Source organism: Vulpes vulpes, chromosome 8 (assembly GCF_048418805.1).
Source record: "Vulpes vulpes isolate BD-2025 chromosome 8, VulVul3, whole genome shotgun sequence".
Lineage (NCBI taxonomy): Eukaryota > Metazoa > Chordata > Mammalia > Carnivora > Canidae > Vulpes > Vulpes vulpes.
Window position 1 is genome coordinate 100,191,785 of NC_132787.1, and position 11,010 is coordinate 100,202,794.

The window sequence follows — 11,010 nt, forward strand, 5'->3', positions numbered from 1 at the left end:
TGTTTCCCCATTTGTAGTAGACTGAGAGCTCACGAACCAAACTGGGGCTAGCAGGGGGCACAAGCATAAAGGAAATCTTCCCTTGGTGCCTTCCTCTGCTGCCTACTAAGCCACCGCCATTCTGGTGGCATCTGCCAAGGTCCTGCCATCTTCAGTCACCAGACAAGTGGGGCTAAGACTCAGAGGTGAAGGGGACACATTACCTGCCTTTGAGGACCCCACAGTCTAGGAGGTCTCAGGGTGATTAGAAGAGCTCTTCTGTCTCCTGTGGTGACATCAGATCAAGAGCTGGAGGAGGCCTACGGGGGGGGGGGGGGGGGGGGCATGAGAAAGAGCACTGGAAAAAGACGACATTGTGCTTGCCACTCGAGGTTCAGAAGGATTTCAATAAACAGTAACTGGTTAACCCAGGAGGAGAGAAGGTGCTGAAATAAGTCAGGAGGTAAGAAAGTACCCAGTCTGGCATGGCTGGAGCAAGAGCATCTGTGGAGGGGCAGAGGGTGACTGGGCTACTGACCGGGGGGGCAGAACAGCCTCATGTGCCAGGCTGAAGGATTTGGACTTTATCTGCTACATGGGGGAAGGCTATTGGACGTTTTTATGTGGAGTCAATCATCTAGGATTAATACAGAAACATGCTAGGGGCGCCTGGGTGGCTCAGTCAGTTCAGCATCTGACTTCGTCTCAGGTCATGATCTCAGGGCCCTGAGATTGAGCCCAATGTCGGGCTCTCTGCTCAGTGGGGTCTGCTTCTCCCTCTGTCCCTGCCTGGGGCTCCCCCTACTTGTGCTCTCTCAAATAAATGAATAAAATCTTTACAAAGAAAGAAAAGAGACATGCTGTAGGTGGACGGACAGGTCAGGGTCAGCTGTCTGCGGTAGGGAAGCAACAGGGTAAGCAGTGGGAAAGCCAACACCATGGAAAGAATATGGCACTGAGCATCCAGAGACCCAGCTCCATTCCTGGAGTCATTCTATAAAATAGACCCCACGACCCCATTCTATAAAATATCTCAATGAGATGATCTCTAGGCTACATTGAAGTCCTAGGATTTATTGACCTAACTCATGTAGAGCAATTTCTTAGTCTCAAAACTGCCCTTGGAACACTGGGATGGTTTCTCAGGAGCTTGAAAAGAGGGCTTTGATTCTTCTGAGTACCGCAATTACTTTATAGATAATTGCAGCACGAAATTGGGTGACACTTTCCCTCAGCTGGTCCAGGAAAGGCAAAGGAGTGGCTTTTCACCTTAGTTTTAATATTATAGCACATATTTATGATTCACCTAATGCATAAAGTTCTCCTTTATGTAACAAAATAAAGAACATAAAAGGAATGGTTAAAGTAACAACGAAAAAGAAGAGATGAGAGGCTTTGGAAGAAAAGAGAGGATAGGAAGCAGATACATAGAATGAGAGCACAGAATGGGCCTCTGAGCTTCCCAGCAGCCAGAGCAAAAACAGAGCCATTGATAGGAATTAATTTAGAGCCTAATTCATCACAAGTTTTCCTTTTTCCATGGCTGGAGTTCTATCTCATCCAAAATACCTAGTAGTCCCCTTATGGCCCCAGAAATAGAGAAACTGGGGTGATTGAACTGAGCTTTAAGGATCTCAAAGACTTCGGGATGCCTGGGGGGCACAATCCTTTAAGTGTCCAACTTTTGGTTTCAGCTCAGGTCCTGATCTCATGGCATTGGTTTCCTCACTCAGTGGGGAGTCTGCTTGAAGATTCTCTCCCTCCCCCTTTCCACCCACTTACCCACATACAGGCCTACTCTTTCTAAAATAATCTTTTGAAAAAAATCTCTGACTCTGAGGTCACTTAACTTTCTTTTGGTTTATGGATACACAAACAAGGTGCAGAGGCTGCAGAGTGATTGGGGCCTGTAAAATGCAAAAGGACAGGGAAGTCTTTTGGAATGACAATTCTAAAAGGACTTTCAAAGTTTCATGATTTTCCAGTGCGGGGTGGGGGCAAGTGGAGAGACTGAACAGGATTCTCAGGATTCTCAACACTCTCTGACCATCAGTGTCCAAAGCAGTATCGCCAACCTCAGAGCTTTAGGGTTTATGGCTATCAACTGAGCTGAGGACCGGAGTTCTAATTCCCCACTGGCCTTCATACAATAACTGAAGCAGACAGGGACTCCTACGACCTGGATTCTCTCATCCCCAAGCCAGGAGACCAAGACAAGCATTATCATCACTGACAAAGCAGAGACCTTCTTCAGTTCAGAGCTAAATTTCTGAAGAATGAAACCTTAGACACATGACCCTGTGCTACTTTTCACCCCAGAGATAGGTTATTTGTAAACTTTCTGTTAGGATAACCTAATTGCCTCAGAAGCAAAGGTAACACCTATCAGGGAAACTCAGAAACTCCTTCTAACTGAATTGTGCCTCCCTCCATCCCATTGACCCTGGCTGTCCTCCAGAGCCCGCAAAGGTTAATCCTGCTTCCACAGGGCAGCTCAAATACTTGTGTGAAATCAACAGAGCTATACATGCCCCAGTGTCTCTCCTTAAGGGACAGGACACTTGATCTGGGTCACACAACTATTGCTTCAAGGAGTTCTTTTTGTGCATAAGATTGAGCGCTTCTTCAGGGGAGGGACCAACTTCATTCTTTTTTATTCTGCTACAATGCCAAAATCAGAACCTTAAATCCTGGTGCATCCTGAAGAAAATGTTCTTGGAGACAAGCTACATGAGCTTATAAAGCCATCCATCAATGGAATAAATATCACCAATATAGGCAGTTTCACAGCCCCATGTCTTGATTCTACTTCTTACTCTAAAGAGTTGACCAAGACTGGTGTCTGAGCTTAATTCCTTTAAAAGGCCAACATATGAAAGTGCTTTGAATGCTAATTGTTAGAACGCAGAGTCACAAATACTGTCTCCATTCTGTGTAATCTGGAAGAAATACCTTCACCTTCCTAAACCGTTCCCTCCACACCGGAGTGGGAAGAGTGGCCCCTCCCCAGCTGGGGCTGCACAGATATAAAGGGCTGAGACATAAAAGGGCTGCCCAGGGAGCCTAAGGTCCCTCCAAAACTTCTGTACCACTTATACTCAACAGATAGAGGGGATAGAGTTTAACTAGTGCTATTAAGGGGGGGGGGAAGTTTCATCATTTAATTGCTATTTATTTTCATAAACATGAGGTATTTCAAAGTGCTATAAGATGCAGCACTAAATATATACATTTTGAAGAAATTAAACACAGAACTTTGCATTTACCCAGTTCTATGCACCAAACATGAACAAATACATTAACAGGAAGAAACAGGCTAGGAAAAAGGCATATATATATAGTAAATTTCTTTACAAAAGTTTCTTAGTTCAAAAAGTGATAAAGTAATATCTACTCAAAACTTTCACAACTCATTTTCATACGAAAATATAAGTATCAAATTTAGTTATGTATCAGCATCATACTAAAGTATACAGGCAGTGTAAGAATTAGTACAGTACATAACAGAGATTAACAATATATTTGTATACAAAACATGCTCCTCAAACATTGAGGTATTACAGTACTTAGGTATGAACTTCCAGTCTAATACTGGCCGCAAAAGCCACCTCTCATTACCCAGGACGTATACAAAAGGCGGGTGTGTCAATGGTATTTACAGAAATGTTCCCCAGGGGTTATCAAATGGCAAACCCCTTCTGTGACATCTGCTGGAACTTAAGCACCATTTTAAAAAGGAATGACTTTTCTGTTGTTTGGAAACTTGGAACCAACAAGGTGACTTCAACAGCCCAGAGGCTCCCGACTGTCATGAACTTCGACCGCGGTCTCGGAGGGGACACGGAGGGGAAAGCGCGAAGGGCCACCCAGCATCCCATCAGGCCGGCCCTCTCCGGAGGTCCTGCTCCCCACCCAGATCCAAACTCGGGGGAGGGGGGGACCGATTTGAAAGTAAACCAACATTCTTAATGTCAACACAATGTTTGTTTAAAAAAAAAAAAAAATCAAAATGTGCAAAGTGGCAGAGTGACTGTCCGGTTCCGAGAGACGTTTAGCAAGTCCGCGCGTGTTCAATTTTCTTTAGCAACTGCTGCTGTCTTGCCTGCAACTTCTCCTTCTCCAGCAAAAGCTGCTGCTCCTCGGCCTGCAGGGAGTGGACGTACTCGGTGGCCTTTTTCAAAATGACCACCTTGGCGGCCTTCTCGTTCTTCACCAGCTCTGGCACGTGGTCCCTGAGCGTGAGGAAGCTGGAGCGCAGGTCATTTCGGCGCTGGCGTTCCAGAATGTTGTGGTTGCGGCGCCGCTCGCTGTCCTCCGAGTCGGAGTTGCGGGGACTCAAGCTCTTGGCCTTCGGGGGGATGACACTCTTGAGGGGGCGGGGCGATGCTTCGCTCTTGATCTTCTTCTGGGGGGGCACATCCTCGCTCTCCACGTACGGAGAGGGGGCGGCGTAGTTGTGCTGCTGGTGGATGGGGACACAGCGTTTGAGGATCAGCTCACCCGACTGCGCCCTCCCCGGGCCGAGGGCGGCGTTCTTGGGGCGCACAGTGATGGTGAAGGTGGTGACCGCCTTGCTGTGGGAGGAGGACCGCCGCTTCTCCACGGTCACCACGTCAATTTCCTCCTCCTCGTCTTCCTCCTCGTCATCTTCGTCATCTGGGAACAAGATGGGAGTCATTCTTTTGGTCAGACACACAGGGACTTACCCCGACCTCTACCGTCTCTTAGGGCAGGTGCCGGCCCGGCTAGCAAGCATCGCCAATCCGCCCGCACATATGTGGACAGGATGCTACCGGTCGGCTCGGAAATGAAGTACATCTGGAAATTCCACCTTGCCCACGCTCCTAGACCTTTCAGCCTCCGCTCAAGACTTCAGCAGGTGGCAACAACATCAGCCTAGGCTTTGGGGCTGGGAAGAATCGGACTCCCATCACACACACACACTAGTTATGGGACCCTGGGCGAGTTATTTAAACTTGAAGCCTCGGTTTCAATGGGGATAATACAGCACAGGCTTCTGGAGTTGGACAGGTAACACGTAAAGAACCGGGCCTCGCAGGTAGACGCTCAGCAAACGGGAAGCTCTGCTCATCACTAGTTTTTCCCAGAGACTCACTCCCATTTCTATCTCCACACCTAAACACGGAGGACCCCCATTTTAGGAACCTCGCTTAGCAACTGACACATAGTTGAATTTGATCTCCAGTCCTGAAGCGTGAAGGGCAGTTTAAGGCAGTTTAATGGAACTAAGGCAGAAAAATAATCTGCCTGCCGTAAACCTGAGTTGCACGCAGTAAGCAGGTGTTCATCTAACAAAGACCAAATCCTAACCACGAAGTCAGAATCCACAGGAACTCTGAACCCCAAAGTGGGGGCGCCTCTTCCCCAGAGTCCCCGGCAATAACAGTAACCAAAAAACCTGTCGCGTCGTGTCTGCATTCCCGACCCCCACCCCCCACCCCATCCCTCCTTTACTACCTCGCTGGGATCGAAAATTATGGTTTAAAACGCAAGCATGAAAATCAAAACACATCTTCTGCTTGATCTGAAGGGGGCCGGAAAGCTGAACAATTGTGGGATTTGTTCTAAAGCCGAAATGTGAGGCTGTTCCAGTCTGTGGGTCCCTTTAAGCCAATGTTTTGGTTTTCTGCCAAGAAGACAGCTGTTGGAAGGAAGTGCTTCCTCACCCAGAGCTGTCAAGGCACAGACATTAAAGGGACAGACCCGATTCCAACCGAAGGCTTATCACCAAGTTTCCTTCCAGGAGCCTCCGATGGATCCATCCTCGGCCCTCAAGGAAATTTAGGCTTTTCAGCCACCTGCCTTCTGAGAACCCTGGTTTTCAAGATCCCGTGGGGCCCCAGCTCCCGACTGCCAGCTCAAGGGCTATTCAAGTGTTTGGACAGAGTTCTTTACCTCCAAAGTCCCAGGCAGAGTCAGGGTTTTTTCAACCCAACCCTACCGTGTAAGGCAGACGTGGGCACACAATAGAACCAACCGATGGGGGCTTCCAGGGTGTGCGCCTTCCCGGAGGGCCTAAGGGCCCGCCCTCACCGTGAAGGGCACCGGGTCACAAACCACCTACATCTGCAATCAGTCCCGCAGCCCTCGCCAGGGACAAAACCGGACCCAGTTCGCACTGCACCCCGTAAAGAGGCAGACCCCTTGAGAAGGGCCAGAACCGCTGCTGTGCTTGCCACCAGCTGCTGGGCGGAGGGGGGGGTGCGCCCAGCACCCCGGGCCCGCGGATCCTCGGCCGGCCGCTGGCCAGCACACCGCCGCCTGCTGGCCACCGACCAGGAGCAAACAGCCCCCCACCCACCGAGGGCGGGGAAGACGACCCAGGCTCGAGAAAAATAAATAAAGAAAACCGGCAGGAGCCATCTGTGCTCCCCTACCTTCCTGCGCCCTCCAAGGCATTTTGCGCCGCCTTTGTGTCTCCTCCCCTGACCCGGAGGCGGCCCCCTCTCCACCCCGTGCTAACAGGTTTCTGCCCCCAAAACGCAACCCGGCGCCTGCTCTGCACTGCTGCCGGCCTGAGCCCCCCAACTTCTCCCAGTCGCATCCCTCAGACCCGCTGCAGCGCAGGGGCGCGGGGCGGGGGCCGCAGGGTGCAGGGAACTTGGGCCAAGGTGCGCCTGGGGGTCACCCTCCCGGCGGCTGCCGCTGCCCCTCGGCTCGTCATCCCGGGGCTCGGCCTGGAGGAACGCGACCCCCGCCCCCGCCCCCGCCCCCCGGGCCCGCCGGGAGTAACAAAGGGAGCGCGACTCCGGCCGCAGGGCCCCGGGGCAGCACGGGCCTCACCTGAGTCGCTCAGGGTGTCCTCTCCGGAGGTGCTCAGGGCCTTGTGGTCCCCGCCACTGGCCGGGCGGCCGCCGGGGCGCGGGGGCGCGGGCGCAGGGGCGCAGGCCGAGGCTGCGGCGCCCGCCCCCGAGGCCCCCGCGGCCCCCGAGGCCCCCGCGGCCCCCGCGGCAGGGGCCCCGGCCGGAGCGGCGGGCGCGGGCTCGCGCTTGTTCACCGGGAAGGGGAAGACGACGGCGGGGTCCACGCACTCGGCGGCCGGGTGGGCGAGCTCGGCGGGCAGCGCGGCCCCGGCGCGCCCCGCCCCCGCCCCGGCCCCGGCCCCGGCCCCGGCCCCGGCCCCCGCCCCCGCCGCCGCGCAGTGCCCGCGGCCCGCAGGGCTGGCGCCGCCCGCTCCCGGGGCCGGGGCTGCGGGGCCGGCGGCCGGCGGGCCCCGGCCGTGCTGCAGCTTCTCGCTCACGGCGCGCTCCAGCTTCTCGCGCGCGGAGAAGCCGCTCCACATGCAGTCCTGCAGGATGACCGGGTTGGGGGTGAGGCCGCCCAGGCCCCCCAGGCCGAACGCGTCCTCCTCGGCCGGGTTGCCCCACAGGTCGGCCTCGGGCAGCAGCATCTCGGTGGCCCAGTTCGGGGGCTCGGGGCTGTGCTCGGGGAAGGCACGGCTGGGCGACAGCGGGGGCGTGGGCAGCAGCTCGAACTTCTTCCAGATGTCCTCCCCCGGGGGCGTCGAGTCGGGGCCGCCGAAGTAGAAGTCATCCTCGTCCGGGTAGAAGCAGGGCTGCAGCGAGTCAAACTCCAGGTCCGGGTTCTTGCAGATCATGCCCGGCATGGTGGCCGCGGTGCAGCTCGGCATCGGCTCGCCTCCCGGCCGGCGACTGGGCGCTGCTTTCCGCTCCGCTCCTTTTAGTTCGGGGGGTGCTTCCTTCCCGTGGGGGGCGCGGAGGGCGGGGGCCCGCGCCGATCTCCGACACTGCAACCGACAGACACACCGGGAGAGGGTGGGCGAGCGGAGCCGGCCGGGGGCGGGGCGCGGCGCGGGCGCGGGCGCGGGCGCGGGCGGGGGCGGGCAGGGGCGCCCCTCGCACCCGGCTCCTCGGCCTCCCCGGCAGGCCCCCCCACCCCGCCTGGCGCTCCCGAAGGTGGAGGAAGTTCTGGCTCTCGCCCGCTCGCTCCCTCCCTCCTTTTGTGTACAAGCTGTCTACGACAGGGGGTGGGAGGGGGCATGCAGATGCGGGGGGTGGTGGCGTGGCTCTGCAACTTTGGAAACTGCCATTTCATTCACACTCGGCAGTGCCGCGGGGGAGGGGGCTGCTCCGGGCTGCAGACTCCCAGCTCCCTCCAGCTCCCCGACAACCCGGCTGCACCGCGGAGGTCCCGCTGCTCAGAGGAAGCCCCAGGGCTCCAACCCAGCTACCGGGAAGGAGATCTCGAGTACCCTCAATCCCTCCTTTGTAAAATTGCAACCTCGGGAGTGCAAAAGAGAGCGGGGGGTTTAGGAAACTTTGCAAAGGGAAAACGCCTTTCTCTTAGACCCGGACCGACGACGGGCACCCAAACCCACACACCGCCCCCCCGCCGCCCCCCACGTCCCAGATTAGAGCAGACGCCCCCCAGCAGTCCGTCCGCTGCAGGGGAGTCCTGCCAAGAGCCTATTTTGAACCTCTCTAACCCCACCCCCACTCTTCCGAGCCCCCAACAACGTCGTCTTCCTGGGAGAGGGGAGCGCCCGAACCCCAGTTCCCGGGAATGTGCACGGTGGCCAGGACAGCCGCGTCTCCAGGGGGCTGGAGCAGACGTGACCCAGATTACCACCGCGGCGGCCTCGCCCTAGTCTCACCCCCCCCCCACCCACCCCTTCTTCCTCCAGGGGCACCCTTCGGAGAACCTCAGCTTCGGGTGGAGACGCACCGGCTCCGCGTCAGCTCAACACCGATGCGCCTTCCAGAGAAGGGCGAATTTCTTCTCGATGAAGCCATTACACCACCACCACCCCCCGGCAAAGGCTGTAAAAAGGATTAGGGCGGGTCTCTTCCACCCGGGGTGCCTCCGGGGCTGGAACTGGCTTTTCAGGGAAAACCCCGAGATGGTTTTGTTTCGGAAGCAGCAGCAGTCCCCCGAGGATACTGGAGCGCCCGGTGCGCGAGCCGCGATCCCGTCCGGGGCTGGGGGCGCGGGGCAGTTTGCAAACCGCCACCCCCCCCCGCCCGCCCGCCCCCGCTCCTTACCTCCCGCCGGCTGCCGGGGACCCAGCGGCGGTCCTGCGCGGGGGTGCCCGGGCGGCCCGGGGGTGGCGGCGCTCGGGTGGCCGCGGTCCGTGCGCGCTTGCGCCTGGCTAGCGCGAGCTCGGCTCCAGCCCAGTTCCCAGGAGCCCCCCGCATCCACCCAGCGCGTCCAGACAGATGACTGTCACTGGCTGCGCTTTGAAGCTCGGGGGATATTATTAACTGAAAAATCTGACACACCCGGGGGGCGGGGAGAGAAGGGGGCTGCGGCACAGACAAGGGGGAGGGAGAGAGGCAGAGGAGAGCGGCTTTACCCCGCCCTCTTGATTTCCATAAAAATCAGGGGAGGCGCCAAGGCTTTCGCGCCAAAAGCCACTTGCTTTTCTTCTTTGCAGAGAGGAGGCTGCAAAGCTGGGAAAGCCCGGGGTGTGCTCCTCCCTCGCTTTTAGACCCCCGGGCTTGCACCCGGCGCACTCTGCGAACCAGCTGCGCGCCGCGCGTTGCAATGCAGCACCCACCCCGCGGGCCTGGCAATTGCTTGGCATTAAATTTTTTTTTTTTTTTCCGGAGGGCTCCGGGGGTGTGTACGGGGGGCGGCGGGGGACGGGAGGGGGGTGGCGGGGGAAGCCGAGGCTCCCAACCCAGCCCCCGCCCTCGACGGCGTTTGTGTTGGGCTGAGCGCGACGCCGAGGTGGAGGGGCCCGGCGGTGGGGTTGCTGGGGTGCGATCCGGAGGGGAGGCGGACCGAGGGGTGCAGGCCCCGAGGAGGAAGAGGAGGAGGAGGAGGAGGAGGACGCGCCCATTTAGGAACCAGACCGCAGGATGTTGCTAGTTTTAAATGGAAAAGGAGAGGGGCGCCCCCCTTGTTTGAAAATAAATAAATAACTTCGGGCTACGAGGGTGGCGCCGCGGTGGTTTCTTCGGCCGAAGGCGACACCTCGCGGACACCGAGCAGAAAGCGGGGCTGCGGGGCTGCGGGGCCGGGCGTGGGGGCTGCAGCGGGGCCGCCCCCGCCCCCGCCCCGCCCCCGCCCCGCGGTCACCCAGGCCGCCCCCGCCCCCACCCCGCCCCGCGGCCTCCACCGGGAAGGAGCGGGACACCCGTCCCCGCGGGCCCCCAAGTTCGCCTTTTCAAAACTAGTGATTTCCCCCAATTCTGGGGAGGCCGACGAGGCTCACACATCCAAGGGGTGGTCCACACGTCCTGGAGGCCGGACCTCGGCTCCAGACCCCCGGAGCCCGGGATGTTGGAGACAAAAAGAAAAGCTGCCCTGGCTGCTTGGCCCCTGGGTCCCTCGGTTCCCTCCTTTGTGAAGCTGGGGTTGGCAACAGTGCTTACGTCATAGGGTTGTTTTGAGGAAAGAGCGTTGTAAAAGCGCTTAGAACAGCGCCCAGCACCTGGTGTGAGTGTCATCTGTGACTGATGCTACCGGATCGGGAGGCTTCCGGGGACGTTAAGACCCCGGGCCGGCCGTATGGGCCTCTCATCCCACCGCCACTGTGAAATCCTCATTTCATTCTGGTCAAGCTATCTTATAGGGGGAAGGGGGGAGGATCAGAGATCATTGCCCCTACCCCCGAAACTCCCCAGAAAACCTAGGGTCCCCTGGGCAGCCCCCTTCAACAACCAGATACACCACGAGATGGGTTTTCCCTTGTAAAACATTCCCCAGGTGGTTTGGGGTTGGGGAACCTGCCCCCCCCCCCCCATACACACACACACACCCTCATTGGGGTGCGAAAGCCGCTCCACCTCCCTCTTCCCAAATTGGAAATGCAGCTCATCCCCGACCATTCACCTCAGCATTCAAACTAGTTACAGATGAGGATGCAGAGGGTCAGGGGGCAGCCTGTAAAATGCTCACATATTAGCATTTGTGAAGGGCTCCTCCAGCCCTTACCCTGGATGCCTACATAATTCTGGAGAGAGAGGCAGATTCCCAGAGTTCTAGGAAGTGGCCCATGAATGAGGATGAGCTGCCCTTCCAAGCACCTTTATTATTATTATTTCT

At 57.2% G+C, this 11,010-nt stretch overlaps 1 protein-coding gene across 1 annotated transcript; it reads right to left on the reverse strand.

Annotated features, from left to right (window-relative positions):
- Positions 1 to 3,130: 3,130 nt before the first annotated feature.
- MYCN (MYCN proto-oncogene, bHLH transcription factor) lies at positions 3,131 to 9,260 on the reverse strand. The gene is made up of 3 exons (XM_072767680.1): positions 9,003 to 9,260; positions 6,784 to 7,747; positions 3,131 to 4,635 (listed from the first exon to the last, which is right to left on the reverse strand). Exons 1-3 carry the CDS (start codon positions 9,153 to 9,155, stop codon positions 4,031 to 4,033), a joined length of 1,722 nt encoding a protein of 573 aa, XP_072623781.1. The 5' UTR covers positions 9,156 to 9,260; the 3' UTR covers positions 3,131 to 4,030.
- Positions 9,261 to 11,010: the final 1,750 nt, after the last annotated feature.